The sequence below is a fragment of the Oenanthe melanoleuca genome, chromosome 7 (assembly GCF_029582105.1).
Source record: "Oenanthe melanoleuca isolate GR-GAL-2019-014 chromosome 7, OMel1.0, whole genome shotgun sequence".
Taxonomy (NCBI): domain Eukaryota; kingdom Metazoa; phylum Chordata; class Aves; order Passeriformes; family Muscicapidae; genus Oenanthe; species Oenanthe melanoleuca.
This window is the reverse complement of record NC_079341.1, coordinates 420,420-434,745: the sequence shown is the minus strand read 5'-3', so window position 1 is coordinate 434,745 and position 14,326 is coordinate 420,420. Positions and strand designations below refer to the sequence as shown.

At 57.5% G+C, this 14,326-nt stretch overlaps 1 protein-coding gene and 8 non-coding genes across 10 annotated transcripts; 3 read left to right on the top strand and 6 right to left on the bottom strand.

Annotated features, from left to right (window-relative positions):
* Nucleotides 1–2,788: 2,788 nt before the first annotated feature.
* On the bottom strand, nt 2,789–8,999 carry FTCD (formimidoyltransferase cyclodeaminase). 2 transcript variants are annotated; one of them, XM_056495793.1, is made up of 15 exons: nt 8,841–8,999; nt 8,521–8,729; nt 7,598–7,781; nt 7,117–7,245; nt 6,915–7,003; nt 6,516–6,695; nt 6,290–6,427; nt 5,894–6,025; nt 5,172–5,233; nt 4,370–4,499; nt 4,098–4,259; nt 3,678–3,721; nt 3,464–3,602; nt 3,090–3,185; nt 2,789–2,936 (listed from the first exon to the last, which is right to left on the bottom strand). In XM_056495793.1, exons 2-15 carry the CDS (start codon nt 8,572–8,574, stop codon nt 2,850–2,852), a joined length of 1,626 nt encoding a protein of 541 aa, XP_056351768.1. In that variant the 5' UTR covers nt 8,575–8,729; nt 8,841–8,999; the 3' UTR covers nt 2,789–2,849. The 2 variants fall into 2 exon arrangements, with proteins under 2 accessions (XP_056351768.1, XP_056351769.1); XM_056495794.1 differs by lacking the exon at nt 8,841–8,999 and having other exon boundaries at nt 8,521–8,828.
* TRNAS-CGA (transfer RNA serine (anticodon CGA)) lies at nt 9,000–9,082 on the bottom strand. The gene has a single exon. It is a non-coding gene; the product is annotated as a tRNA-Ser (tRNA).
* A 127-nt stretch (nt 9,083–9,209) lies between these two features.
* Nucleotides 9,210–9,281, top strand: TRNAP-AGG (transfer RNA proline (anticodon AGG)). Its single transcript has one exon. It is a non-coding gene; the product is annotated as a tRNA-Pro (tRNA).
* A 336-nt stretch (nt 9,282–9,617) lies between these two features.
* Nucleotides 9,618–9,689, top strand: TRNAA-UGC (transfer RNA alanine (anticodon UGC)). Its single transcript has one exon. It is a non-coding gene; the product is annotated as a tRNA-Ala (tRNA).
* Nucleotides 9,690–9,993: 304 nt separating this feature from the next.
* Nucleotides 9,994–10,065, bottom strand: TRNAP-AGG (transfer RNA proline (anticodon AGG)). Its single transcript has one exon. It is a non-coding gene; the product is annotated as a tRNA-Pro (tRNA).
* A 1,646-nt stretch (nt 10,066–11,711) lies between these two features.
* Nucleotides 11,712–11,794, bottom strand: TRNAS-CGA (transfer RNA serine (anticodon CGA)). Its single transcript has one exon. It is a non-coding gene; the product is annotated as a tRNA-Ser (tRNA).
* Nucleotides 11,795–11,960: 166 nt separating this feature from the next.
* Nucleotides 11,961–12,032, top strand: TRNAP-AGG (transfer RNA proline (anticodon AGG)). The gene has a single exon. It is a non-coding gene; the product is annotated as a tRNA-Pro (tRNA).
* Nucleotides 12,033–12,332: 300 nt separating this feature from the next.
* TRNAA-CGC (transfer RNA alanine (anticodon CGC)) lies at nt 12,333–12,404 on the bottom strand. The gene has a single exon. It is a non-coding gene; the product is annotated as a tRNA-Ala (tRNA).
* A 509-nt stretch (nt 12,405–12,913) lies between these two features.
* TRNAA-UGC (transfer RNA alanine (anticodon UGC)) lies at nt 12,914–12,985 on the bottom strand. The gene has a single exon. It is a non-coding gene; the product is annotated as a tRNA-Ala (tRNA).
* Nucleotides 12,986–14,326: the final 1,341 nt, after the last annotated feature.

Below are 14,326 nucleotides of genomic sequence, written 5' to 3'. Positions count from 1 at the left end.
GTGAAATGAGTCTCTGACACAGCATTCCTGAGAGGAGTTAGTGACCCTGTGGTGGCTGCCCCATATTGTGGGAGGGCTGGAGGCTTTTTATGATTTTTTTACAAGGCTCTTAAGGTCAATAAGGGAAATTCCAGAAAAAAAAATCTCGCTCTCTACTGGCAAGGACCAACAGCAGACCACTTCCAGAGCTGTTTCCCAGTGCGAGGACCTGCTGGAATGATTTGTTTGGGAAATGCTCCCACCTCCAGTGTTGGAAATGGGGCTTTGTGTAGCAGTTCCTCATTTAGATCTGCTCAGGTTGGTGCCCATCCCTGGAATGGTATTTTCTGCAGAATCTACTCCAAGCACAGGAAATTGCTTCCCATTTTTGGGGTTTTTTTGTGAGTTTTTTTTTTTGTTTGTTTTTAAAGGGGAACCAAACAGCTCCTTTGCTGTTTAGCAAGACACTGACTGAATGTCCATTATGGAAGCACAACTTGCAGTCAGGTCAAAGTCCTGCGATTTAATGCACTGCACAGTGCACCCTGTGCATGTCACCACTTTAAATGGCTTCGAGGAATTTCAAATTACTCACTTAGTATGACTCATTCTTGCCTATTTATTAATCTAATGAGATTCCACATTTAAAAAAGGCTACTGAAGTTTGGGCAGTATCTTCCAGCCACTACAGAGTAGGAGAGGAGAGTCCCAGCTGCTCAGGCCGGATGCTGTGATATGGGGAGGGGGTCCAAAAGACCACAGCAGAATTAGGGAAGGGTTCACTGCTGTCCCATCCTTACCTTGCCCTCATGGTGCTTGCAGTGCTTCTTCTTATGGTGCTTCTTATGGTCCTTCTTGTGGTGCTCCTGGTGCCCATGGGGATGATGCCCTGACGGGGGGTGCCCAGAGGGGTGCTGGCCAGGTGGAGCAGGGCACGGGGGGCAGATTGCCACGCCGCCAGGGTAGGGACCTGTGCCAGGACCGTGGTGTCCCGGAGGGGCAGCAGGGCAAACTGCAATGCCACCAGGGTAGGGACCTGTGCCAGGACCAGTGTATCCCGGAGGGGCGGGAGGGCACACAGCAAGGTGTGGTCGTGGCAGGCCTTGGAAGAAGAGGGGGCTGTTAGTGGCCAGAGACAGGCTCTCCCCAGAGTAACAGTGCAGGGAGCTGGTGTACCTTTCCACCCAAACGGCCCACCCCGGTCTACCTCTTCTTCCCAAAGGACACCACACAACCCTTTGGGTGGAGGCAAACTCCTAGGTGTCTGCAGCCATGCACAGAGCTCCCCTCTAAGCCCTGATGGCTATGTGGTTCCCACAGCCCTACCTGGCCCCACAGCCCCTCACCTTGGTTGGGATCACACATCCTCAGTGGTCTCCAAGCTGAAAGGGAAGAACGCTATCAGTCACCTCCTGCCAGCAGCTGGGACCAGTCTCCTCTCTCCCACGTCTGCCCCCAGCACAGGGACCATGCTTGCTTCCGCAAGAGTGCCATCCCCCACAGACCTCGACCGCCATCCTGTCCCTTTGGTGACAGTGCCGACCCCCAGAGCGACTGCACCCCCAAAGCCCGGGCATGTGGTTTCCATTGTTAACAGAAATAAACCCACACTGGCCCAGCCTGGTGCCGACCTCAGGTCCCCGTGGGCCTCAAGGGGCTGAGGACGCGTGCCTGGGCGCAGTGCCAGCCATGGGGACAGTGCACCCTGCCCCACGGGTGCTCATGCTGCCGCTGTCTCTGTGCTCTCCCGCTGCCCCGCACTCACCAAATCTGCGGAAAAGTTCCCAGAAGAGGCAATGCCGGAAGCACTTGGGATCTCCGTGCTCGGCACGGCTCTCCGGCTGATGAGAGCCCGTTAAATAGCGGGGCCCCGCCCCGGTGAGCGGGGGTGCGGCGGGCAGGGGCGACACCGGAGCCCTGTCACCGCGCCGTCACCGCGGACACGCGAGAAACGCCAGCGCGCCGCTCCCCGGCGGCACAAAGGTCCCACAGGGATGGTAAACACGGGCGATGGAGGGCGGTGACTCCAGCTCCCGGCGCCGAGGGATGGATGGAGTGAGTCAGCCGGCCCCGCCGTGAACCCCGGCTCTGTACTCCCGCTCGGGCACAGTGCCCAGGAGCAGGGGCTGACCTTGCCACAGGCGAGGCTGTGGGACAGCGGGGTGCGCGGGCCAGGCACTGCTCAGGGCTCTGCCGCGGTGTGCGGGTAGGCGGGTGCGGGACGCAGGGCCTGATGCCACACCCGGTCCACAGGGACAGGAGGCAGGGCTGATCAGGAAAAAAAAAAATCAGGACGCCCTGATTTTCAGGTTTTCCTCTTGGAGGATCTATGAGGAGGGTGCAGGGTTTCTCCCATCTCAACCCACCCCATCCCCCCTGATGGTGCTTCATGCTTGGCAATGCTCCCTTCCCAGGCAATTCAACAGGCCGGAATTGTCACACACAGCCTGAAAGACACCTGGCAGAAAGAGACTGTGCCAGGTTTTACCCCGGATCTCGGGTAGGAGGGTGTTTCATGGGAGTTTCTGAACACAGGGACTGTGCAGGGTCAGGCTCATGCACAGGGATCTCCTTGCAGGCCTAGTGCCACAGGGATCCTGCCATCCCTTCTGCTGGGATCACTGTGGTCCCAGGCACTGCCAACGCAGACGTCTACTTCTGCCCTAGGGATGGGAAGATGGGGCCTGGGATCCAAGCCCCAAGCAGCAAAAATCCCTCTTGTCCAGGGCAATGCCAGGGGATAGGATGCTGGATGTGCCTAAGCAGAGCAGCTCTCCAGAGGCGGATACCAACAGAGCCTAGGCAGGGACAAGAGTATTTCCCAGCTATATTTGCCACTGCAGAACCCCCCGAGCACTCCCGAGCCCTTCTCAGGCCACCCGCTTGTCCAGCAGCGCCAGCACAACCGCCGAGCCTTGCTTCGCCTCTTCCAGCAGCCCGGAGACCTTCTGTGACATCTGTGTGGGGACAAGACGCGTCATTTGCCACTGGACAGGCCAGAAGAGCCATCCACCGCGCACCCCACGCGTCTCGCCAGCTTCAAAGGGACACGAGGGGTCCCGGGGCGCCGCCATCTCCGCCCCTCAGTCCCGCTGCCAGGCCCGGCTCACCACACGCTTGAACTCGTCGTCCGCGATGTCCCTGAGGTTGATCGTGACATTGAAGTAGGCTCCGAACACCGCCGCTTCCAGCATTTTGGCTGCCACCTGGGAAAAGTCGGGCTTGCGAGAAGCTCTCCTGGTGAACCAGCTCCGCTGTATGGAGCTGAAGCAGGTCAGACCCTTATGCTGCAGAACTCCCACCCTGTACCACCCAGCAACACCCAGTGCTTTCCAATCTGTTGGCATCCTCAGGAGGTAGGTGCCAAAGAATTACTGGGTGGAAACTCCTGGCCATTTTGGGAAGCACAGCTGGACCGATGCATCCTGGAGGTCAGGGCATGAGGGAACACCTTGCAGGGCAAGTGTGTGAGCTGGGGCCATACCTGGATATCAGATTTGCAGGCCAGGTTGCAGTGTCGTGCCAGCTCCTTCAGAGCAGGCCAGAGCCTGCTCACCTTCTCTGCCAGGCCATAGGGTACTCCCACGGCCGTCTTCAGCCCCTGCTGCATGGCAGCCCTGCGCCTGGGAGGGGAGACGGCCCTGAGTGCTGGGTGGCTGTGCCGCCACGGTGAGCCAGTGCCCCCCAGCCCAGCTCACCTCTCCCTCTCCTCAGGGCTGTTCTTGGGCAGCTTCATGGCTTCCTGCAGGCAAAGAAAAGCGGGTTTGCTGCCGTCACCCAGACCATGCCTCGCATTGGGGGTCAGGGCAGACCCCATAGCTCCCACACTCTTACAAAACTCCCTTATGTGAGGATGTCCCTTCCCCTGGCCCTGGGTTTAGTATCCCTGAAAGTGAAAAGCAAGCACACATGGCACTTTGCCATATGGTTTAGTGGGCATGGGTGTCCTCAGTAGAAGGTTTGATTTGATAATCTTTGGAGTCTTTTCCATCCTTAATGATTCTATGATTCTAAGGTCGGAGCCCTGCTCCTAAGGAATCCAGAACACAGCAATCCCAGCCTTCCTCCCAACTGGAAAGCCCCCGTTTCCCTTCAGGATGCCTCTGGTTGGACCTCACCATGTAGCTGCTAAAGGCACGGGAGTCAGCATCCACCATTGCCACCAGCTCCTCCATGGCCTGGTGAAAAGGGGGGATCAGCTTCCTCATGATGGGGTCCAGGTCCTCAAACTGCCGCTTCCCGTAGCTCATCAGCCCCACCATGCTGCCCAGCGCTGCTCCCTGCCAGGGGAAATCCTCCAGTAGGGCACAGTGCCCACTGCTGCCACCACGCCAGTTCCACTTGGCACACCCGGGACCCCCAGGCCTCCATCTCAGTGTGGGGCACGTACCAGGGCTCCCGCAGCTGCAGACACGGAGCCTCCTCCCGGCGCTGCTGACCTCGCTCCAACTGCTCGCACAAAGGCTCCCAGTGGCTTGGCCACCAGCCCTCCGTCCACCTCTCCTGCCTCCACCAAATACCTGCAGAACAGGTGGTTTAGAGCCCTCCAGGTGCAGGGACAGCACCACCAGCCAGACCCTTCTCACCCAGCACTGCCCTCTCCAGCATCGACCCTGTGAATAGGTAGGGAACTAAACCCAAACAACCCAGCCTAAGGGTCAGGGTACAGACCAGGAACCCCGTGGGGACAGCTGGGGAACACAGGTGGTGTGGGGGTTGCTCTGCATTAGGCAGGTTAGGCTGATGTAAACAGCATTTGGTTGGGGAGAAGCATCCCTTCCTGCAGCCATGGCCCAGGAGGGGTGACAACGACTTCACCTCATGGGTGGATTTCCCTTCCTTTCCCTGCACACTCATGTTTCACACCAGGTGCTGCAGCATGTGAACCAGAGTGAAATTTTGCATGGGGATAGGGTTAGGAATTTAAAATTCAAATCTGGCCATGAGACCTGCTCCCACTGCCTGCTAAAGCAGCCTGGAGTTCCCCCACTCCACGTGCATGACCATCAGCATTTGGGAGCAGGGACCACCCTGCTCCTGCACAACACCCAGCAGAGATAGCCCAGGCTGTGGAGATGAGCTGGGAATAGCCACCACTCCCAAGGCAAGCTGAGCGCAGGATGCAGCCAGCAGGATCCCCCCATCCAGGCACGAATGGGCACCAGCACAAGAAGTAGGATGTGAATCCCTACTCGATGATCCGTTCCTTGGGGTGAAATGGAGACAGGGAGTCTAGGCCCAGTCGATTGACCACCTGCAAGAAGCAGCACCTCTGCGTCAGCCCTGTCACCTAAGCCCTGCTGCATCTGCATTCCCTGCTGCTAATTAACCATGGGTGAGTCAGCTCTGGGACTGGGTCACCACCCAGGGAGAGGACAGCTGGCACCACCAGCCCATCCCATCCTAGACTCGAGGGTGGTGTGCGGTCATGTCCAAATGATTGGGAATGTACTGATAAATCATTAGCTTGCTCTTATCTAGCACGTTCCCCACAGGCTGGAAAAGTCCCTCCCTCCTGCAGTGGAACAGCAGAGCCTCTCTCCTCCTTTCCAGCTTACTCCCTGGGACAGCCTCCCATAATGCTACACATTGTCCTTGAGCTCTGGGGACACCTCCTCCCCCTCTTGGCCTCCATGCAGGCAAGACAAACAGCTGCTACCCACACTCAGTCCTTATGGGTTGTGGTTCCTGCTGCCATGCATCTTGGCATCCTCAGCACAATAAAGCAACCTGTTTCACTTGCTGCGCCCCCCCCCCCCCACTCCAGAATCCACCCTGGAGACAAGTGTCGTGCCTGGGGCCTGAGGAGTCTCAAATCTCTGCTCAGTGCCACTTTGGAAGACTGGAGGGGGGTGGGATGTGTCTCTCATGATCCCACCCTTAGCAGGGTAGGTAGCAGGAAAAGCCACATTACCAGCCTGATCTTCTGTTCCTCCTCCAGGATGAAGAGTTTTTCCTTCTTGATGTAAAATTCAGCTGCGTCCAGCATAGCCTTCTTGGGAACGAGCCCCACCAGCTGAGACCCCACCACGGGGAGATTCAATTCCTGCAAAGGACATCAGAAATGTGATTTTCCTCAGAGCCCTGCTGCCGCTACTACTCCAGCCTGGTGGTCCTCATCCCTTCCCAGGACATGGGAAGCTCACAGAAAAGCTTTCAACAAAGGAGTTGGGGCTTGCAGCAAGTTTCATCACTTTGGCTGAGCTAAGCATGAAAGAAACCAGAGCCTGACCTGAGCGTGGGGAAGAAAACTTGGTGGGAGACATCCTCTGGGAAGCCCCCTTGGGAACAAGCACCCCAGGCCACGCACCTGCGCATCTTGGCAGATCTCCTCGTAGACGGTGTGGAGCGGTGTGGTCTCAAAGTCCAGCAGATTCGTCGAAACCTGGGCCATGTTCTCCTCCTCCAAATACCAGCCGATGCCCTGCACCTTCTTCAAGCGCCCGGGCTGCCAACAACTGCCACGTTCAGCGCACAGCCCAGGAGGTGTGGGGACAGGCAGGCATGCTCCTGGCATGCCCGTGCTCCAGGGGTACCTGGTCGGGGCCGCGGCCCTGCTCGCGGATGTTGAGGGCGATGCGATGAGCCAGCTCCTTGGTGCACAGCAGGTTGATGTTGTACGCAATAAGGAAGGTCCGAGCGCCCGTCACTGTAGCCCCCCACCGGGGGACAAAAGTTGGGGGCCCAAAATCAGGAGCCCACTCTGGTTTTGCAAGCTGGGGAGGAGGGAGAAGAGCATGTGTGGGCTGGCAGTGCCCAGGAGCACATGCCACCCTCCCAAGGAGGGCATTTCCCTCCCCGGGTGGAATCTGCCATGACCGCCTGTGTCACCAACTCCTCTTAGTGCAAAGGGACTACACCAGCCCCCAGCATGCTCCCTGAAGCCAAGGAAGTACAGGTCAGGTCTACCCAGCCTGTGCCACCACCAGGCTCACCTTCTCAGGGAGCGCCTCGTACTCCCCAGCACGGATGGAGGGCAGGGCTTTCCTGCTTTCCTCCCGTGCCGCTGCTCCATACAGGTAAACTGGAAGACAACAGCCAGGTGTGAGCACCGCCAGGCAGGGGCTGGCACTTTCTCCAGCAGTTGGAATCATACAGGGTGGGATGGCATGTGGAGAGGTTCCTGACCACACTCACCAGGCACGCCCAGCTCTGCTGCCAAGCGCTGCCCAAAGATGTGGGCACAGGTGACGCAGTCCTCCATGCTGACATTCCTCACTGGTACAAAGGGGCAGACATCCAAGGCCCCCATACGAGGGTGCTCCCCTGGTGGTGGGGCAGATATAGAAATGGGAGGTGGGAAGAACAAGCAGAAAAGAAGGAAGAACAACCCTTTCCCACACTCTCACAGACTGGACATGTTGCTGTGAGAAAATTATAGAATCACAGAATAACCCAAGTTGGAAGGGACCCACCAGGATGATGGATTCCAACACCTGGCCCTGCACAGGGCAGCCCCAACAATCCCACCTTATGCCTGAGAACATTGCAAACACTTCTTAAACTCTGTCAGGCCTGGGGCTGTGACCACAGTCCCTGTTCCAGTGCCATGATTTGTCCCAGCAGCATGGCAGCCCACTTTGTGCCAACCCAGCCCCTGAGCCTCTCCCAAGCTCACCTGAGTGTTGGCTCATGTCAATGAGCTGCCCAGCCACACGGGCCGCACTCAGTGCCCCTTCCACCACAGCCTCAGGGGACCCCACAAAGGTGTAGACGGTGCGGTTGGTGGAGGCGCCAGCATCCACATCCAGCAGCACACATCCTGGTGTCCGGGAGATGGCCTGTGCCACTGCATCGATCACCTGCCAGACAGTGGGTGGGCAAGGGGGCTGAGATGGCTGGGACTGAATAACAGCCATGACTTTTCAAGAGAGGGGACATCTCAGCTCTCCCCCTTCCCACTGGTGATGAGGTTGAGGATGACCTCATTGGGGATGCAGCCCTGCACAAGCATCCCACTCCCACCCAGGGGGTTTAGGGCACCCCTGGCCATGGTGAGGGAGGCACACCCTGCTGCTTCTGTATGTCACAGAGTGCCACCACAAATTGATTTTCCTGAGGATACATCTACCTGCCAACTTCCCAGCACATGTGGTTCATCCAAGCCTCTTCCCTGGAGGAGGCAGTGTTTTTACAGCCATGTTGGGTGTGCTAAACTCTCTTGCCACTGGCAGAGCCAAAGTTCAGTTGAATGCTGCTGCCCAGGACAGACTCCATTAACCTGGACAACATCTTTCGGCACAGCAACTGCAGCAGTATTTCTCTGCAGAGGTATCCCAGACCAACCCCAGACCTGGTGCTACAGCAACCTGCAGGCAATGGTGGAGGAGGTCTGAGCCTCCACTACTCATCGAGGTGCCATAAGGGAGCTAAGACTACCTTCAGGCATTTTTGGCCCTAGCCAGGTAGTGAAAGGTGCACAGCACTGCAAAGGAGGCATGGCAGAGTCTAGCAGTGGATATCGCCCTGCAAGGGGAAACCTGGCTGTCAGCACCCGAGTGTCACCCGCCCCTCCCTCAGCCCTTTCATGTATTCCCTCACCTCTTTGTTGTTCCCCTCTGAGAAATTGGGGACACATTCCACCAGCTTGGCCATGGTCCCAGGGTCTGCTGCACCCCTCAGCCCCCGGCTTGGCTCTTCACACCCTTCGGGTTTCCTGACCCTTCCTGTCCCGTCCCAGAGCAGAAGCCTCTCAGCAGCTGACCCGTTGCCTCTTTCCCAAGCCGAAGTTTCTCATTAACTGAATCGATCTGTGGCCAATGGACACAAAGGGGCTTGGATAAACACCATGGTACTGGCCCTGCTGTGCTTGGAACAGCTCTAGGCACAAGGGCTCTGTGGGGACAGATGGCAGCACTCACCAGCACCAATTAATGGATGAAGGAAAAAAATCTGCTGCAATCAGCAAGATGCTGCGGTTACCACACTGAACAGCCAAGTCACTCCAACATGGCCACTATTGCTAGTGGGGAAGGACAGCTCTTTGCAGAACCTTCACCATGCATACTAGGTAAAACCCATGTCTGAGAGCAGGATTCGAACCTGCGCAGTGAACCCCCGCTGGATTTCGAGTCCAACGCCTTCACCCCTCGGCCATCGCAGCCCCTGGCCCCGCAGCAGGAGGGACACGCAGGCCCCGGGTCGGAGCGCGGCGCGTTTTGCCGAGAAGCGGGAAAGTGTCCGGGATGTCCCGGGTCAGAGGGGGGGTGCGGGACATTTTTCTGCACTTCGGCTCGTTGGTCTAGGGGTATGATTCTCGCTTAGGGTGCGAGAGGTCCCGGGTTCAAATCCCGGACGAGCCCTTCGTTTTGCCACACCCACAGCTCGGCACACTGCAAACATGCCCTAACATTCGTGCTGGCAGCCTCCGCCCCGCCCGCTCCTGTAGCTGGCCCACGCAGACCTGCCACACCTACACCCGGCTCTTACATGGCCTCTGCGCCTGCAAAATCGCCTCCCTCCTCTGCCCCACACTTATTTCCCCTGTTCCATCCCCCTCATCCGGCCCACTCACACCTCAGGGACCCCCAGTTCCTGTAAAGCCCTGAACCACCTTCCCCCAGCTTGGGCGGCAGGGAAAGGCAGCAGACAGCGATTTTCCCAGAAAAAGGAGAACATCAGAGCCCAGATTCTGTCAGGGGGATGTAGCTCAGCGGGAGAGCGCTTGCTTTGCATGCAAGAGGCCCTGGGATCGACCCCCAGCATCTCCATGTCCTTTTGCCTCCCCACACTCCTCCCTCATGCACACGGGGCAGCCAGACTCCCGCACATTCCCCCCAAAAAAATCCCTGGCGCTTCCTGTGGGCACGGCTGGCTCACCTGGCATTGTGTCCTGCTACCCACCCCAAGGCAGGCAGGAAGGAAATGCCGGTGGACATTTGCCTCCCTGCGCAGCTGCTATGGATGTGCAGACACCCAGTGTCCCTTCCCCACGGCACTCACAGTGTCTCTTGTGCTCACCACCGCTGCTGGGGGACCAGCCGCATGGCAGGGGGGTGCTGGGTGCCCAAAAGAGGGCTCGTCCGGGATTTGAACCCGGGACCTCTCGCACCCTAAGCGAGAATCATACCCCTAGACCAACGAGCCAACATGTACACCTTACCCCGCACCTCCCCTCTGCCCTGGGACATCCCAGACATTTCCCCACTTCTTGCCAAAATGCCGCTCTGCGCACACGCTGACACACAGGGCCTTGCCTGCACAGGGACACAACGCACGTGCACCTGCACAACCCTTTACAACCCTTCCGTACCTCCCACTCGCCACCAACTCACACTTCCCACACTGCTCACTGCACTCCCCCTTACCCCTATCCCCCCACCATTGCACCACCCCATGCACGAACAACAAAGGCACCCCAGCCATGGACAGCAAAAGGCACCCCAGCCATGGACAGCAAAGGGTGCCCGTGCATGGACAGCACCTGGCACACAGACACAGCCATTTGCTGCTACTGAGGACAAACACCGCTCACAGGGGATCGTCTTGGCAAGATGCTCCATGGGGAAAGGTGGCAGAAGAAGCACCGGCCATTCCAACTGCTGCAAATGGCCAGCTAGGGGCTTTGGGGGAGAAAACAGGCACTGGGAGTGGGAGGTGCTGGACCTGGCATCTCATGGCCACAGCAAGAGGCACCTCCCTGCTCCCAATGTGCATTGGGTTTTAGCTTTTATATTTTTCAGATTTTCTGCTGCTTAATGTGTAACTCTGAAGCTTCATATTAGGAGTTATAAAGTTCTCTTCACAGGCTGTGTGAGGTTCTCTCACAAGTTCTCTCACCAGAGTGTTAGAGGCTGCACAGAACCTCAGCTGCCTCATTGGGCAGCTCCAGGTGATCCAACAAGGGCCACACATGGCTCCTTGCACACTCTCCTCCCATCCAATCACCCCATGGTTTCCTCATTGGCTCAGCCACAGGTTTCCCCTGGCAAAGTCTCTGACATCTGGACCCTTAAAGCAATTTAATCACAGCATAGGAACACAGGAGCAACTCCAGATGGAGAGTCGGGAAAGGGACCCTAAGCCATGGTATCCCCACCCCAGCCCATGGTATCCCAGGGCTACCTCCCTGCCCTTGCACAGGGCATGTAGCTCCATGGGAGAGTGCTTGCTTTGCATGTAAGAGGCCCTGGAATCCACCCCCAGCATCTCCATGTCCTTTTGTCTCCCTGGACCCCTCTCTGCTGCATGCAGGGCTGTCAGATCTCCCTAGGAAAGGCCTGGCGCTGCCTCCTGGCGTCTCAACGCTGTGTAGAAATGTCCAAGGCTCTTTTCCTCCCCTGCCCGGAGGCTGCAGGGCACTGCAGCACTTTGTTTCCTTCCCCACGAGTCTCGGGGCGCCTCTAGGGGTGAACATCGGTGCTGGGAGGAGCAGCTGGGAAGCAGGGCTGGTGGTGCACAAAACCTCTTCTAGGAGTTGGACCAACAAGGTGAGGTGCACTGCTCTCCTAAGGATGTGGGACAGGGTGATTAGTGGGCATCCACTCAGTAAAACAGGAAACTGTTTCGTCTCCCCAAGCCACTCAGTATCTTTTTCCTGACCTCTCCCGGGTCTGTAAAACTAGGAGAATCCTGGGTGCATCACAGTCCCTGCCTGGGGCACTGAGCTGCTCCCGAGGGAGGAGCGGGACTGCCCCGGCTGCCAATGACCATCTCATAGCTTCTCCTGGGAACCCCAGGGAGGGCACCCTAACACTCCCAGCGTCGGTATCTGGGCGATGGGTAAAATCCATGGCTGAGAGCAGGATTCGAACCTGCGCAAGAAACCGCTGCTGGATTTCGAGTCCAACGCCTTCCCCCCCTCGGCCATCACAGCCCCGCGCCCCCCGGCGGGAGGGACACCCAGGCCCCGGGTCGGAGCGCGGCGCGTTTTGCCGAGAAGCGGGGAAGTGTCCGGGATGTCCCGGGTCAGAGGGGGGGTGCGGGACATTTTTCTGCACTTCGGCTCGTTGGTCTAGGGGTATGATTCTCGCTTAGACTTCGGCTCGTTGGTCTAGGGGTATGATTCTCGCTTAGGGTGCGAGAGGTCCCGGGTTCAACTCCCGGACGAGCCCTTCGTTTTGGGCCCCCATGGCTGGATTCTGGGTACCCGTGAGGCGATGCTGCCTTGCACAGAGGACACGGGGGTTCCGACGGGGCCCCGCCGTGGTCCGCACTGGTCCCCTCCGAAGCGGGGAAGGGGCTGTCGGGTGGGTGGAGGAAAGCAGAGCGTGGGATTTGTTGCTGCCATTTCGGCCGTGTGTGGGCCGCACAGCCATGGTGCAGGGAATATCCTTTGGTGAAGCCTCATATAAAGGGAGTTTATCGTCGCCGCCTCGTGGAGGAAGTGGGAAAAAAGAAAAGCACAATCCTGCTGGAGATGCTGGGGATTGAACCCAGGACCTCTTACATGCGAAGCAAGCGCTCTCCCACTGAGCTACATCCCCACTGTAAGAGCTGCTGTGAGGGCATTCTGCTAGCAATGCAGGGGTCGTATTTCTGCATCAAAAGTGATATTTGCTGAATGAGAGATGCTGCAGCCACCTCAGCAAAGGCTGATCATATCGCAGCAAGGGTACAATCCCCAGAGAAGTTATCCTAACAAAGCGTCATCTCCATAGCCGGGGCTTTATCCGAAGGAAGGGTTGCCCCCAAAAAGGAGGGGTTGTATCCAAAGGAGGGTTTATCCAGGAGCTGAACTCAGGATCTCTTGCACCCAAAAGTGCAAGACACCTATCCCTACACCAACAATCTGGGGTGCTGTTCCCCTTTTGCCTCCCCAGCCCTACAGTTTGCATTTTGGGGTATAGCAGAGGCTGTGCTTTTCCCCAGTACACCCACACCCTCGAGGAGAAATTTCCAGGCCAGCCATGCCAGAAGGCAACCCCCGGGCCTTTTGAAGGTACTCCAGCAGCCCTGCATCCAGCAGAGAGGGATCCGGAGAGGCAAAAGGACATGGAGATGCTGGGGGTTGATCCCAGGGCCTCTTGCATGCAAAGCAAGCACTCTCCCGCTGAGCTACATCCCCTGCTCCAACAGCACTTTGCTGACCCTTGAGCTTCCATACTACCTCCAGGAATTTGCCAAACCAGAATGTGGGACCAGCCCTGTTCCAAATCATGTAACAGCCCCACATATCCTGGTGTGGCTTTGGGACAAGGGACAGGAGCTATGAGGTCTGGGTGACCAGCAAATTCCCCCATCTGCTTTTTTTTTCCCAGCTCCCATGGAGGTCAGCAGGGTGCTGGTGCTCCTTTGGGTGCCATGGGGGCACAGCTCCAGGGCAGGACATGGGGAATTTTTCAGGACACAGTTCCTGAGGGTTGGGCTGCCTGTAGCTGTGCTGGGGTGGGAAGATGAGCTGCTGCTGGGGACCTCCCTTCACATAAGGAGAGCAGTGCAAAGAGATGATTAGCAGATGAGTAGCAAGCCTCCAATGCAGATTGTAACACAATGGCTGTGTCAGAGCAGAGATTCCCTCCATGCAAGCCCCCTGAGCTGATGGAGGGGAACTGGGAGGATGGTTCAGTCACTGCCTTTCATATCATAGAGAGGTGGAGGGGAGAAGGCAAGGGAAACACTGCACCCCATGATTGCCAGGTCTCGTGACCCCCAACAGACACCCAGCTCCTTCAACCCCACGTAACCAGTGCTTACAGGAGCTACTCCACACGGCAATAACTACATCACCCTTCTCCTCTTTGGGAGGTATGCAGACACCGCTCAGCAAACGTGAATTAACAGCCCTGGAATGTTTAATCAAACAATTATTGAGTGTAAAACTTAGATTCCTTCACAGGACCCTACAAACCATTGGGATCTGGGCTCCGCTTTTATTGCCCTCATCCCAGTCTCTCCCTGAGGGCTGCCCTCCACAGCAAGAGCTAAGAGCAGAGGAGGATGTAGGACAGCCAGGAGCAATGTCTGCTGGTGATGTGGGCTCAGGGTGACACAGGGCTGGTGGAGCCAGCAGGGATGTGGGATGAAGTCTTGTGAGCCTGATTCCCACAGGGAGCAGCAGGAGGGCCAGACCAGCATGCCGGTGCCTTTTAATTTGCCTGCTTTTTCCCCTGTGACTCACACATGTGGGCACCCTGTTATTTTCCTGTTTTATGGGATCTCCAGCCTTGGGGAAGAAGCGGAGCCCTTGGCAGAGCCACTGCCTGTCTGGCTCCCCAGGTGTGGTAAGGAGGGCAACCTGAGCCCCTACTCTGTGCTTGATCCATGGGTGTCTGGGTTGAGATATCCTCAGTGGTGCCCTCTCCTCCCTCTTATCCTGGCCATGCAGCGACTTTCTCCCCCCTTTCTCAGTCTGGAAAGTTGTTCCAAGTGTAGTAATACTGAACAAGTTTGGGCCACAGTGACATGT

Coding starts and splice junctions, on each gene's coding strand:
- FTCD (XM_056495793.1), bottom strand. CDS start 8,574: ATGGCCAAGCTGGTGGAATGTGTCCCCAATTTCTCAGAGGGGAACAAC. Junction 7,782..8,520: donor CAGAGGGGAACAACAAAGAG/GTGAGGGAATAC, acceptor ACTGTCTGGCAG/GTGATCGATGCAGTGGCACA. Junction 5,234..5,893: donor AGGAACAGAAGATCAGGCTG/GTAATGTGGCTT, acceptor TGCTTCTTGCAG/GTGGTCAATCGACTGGGCCT.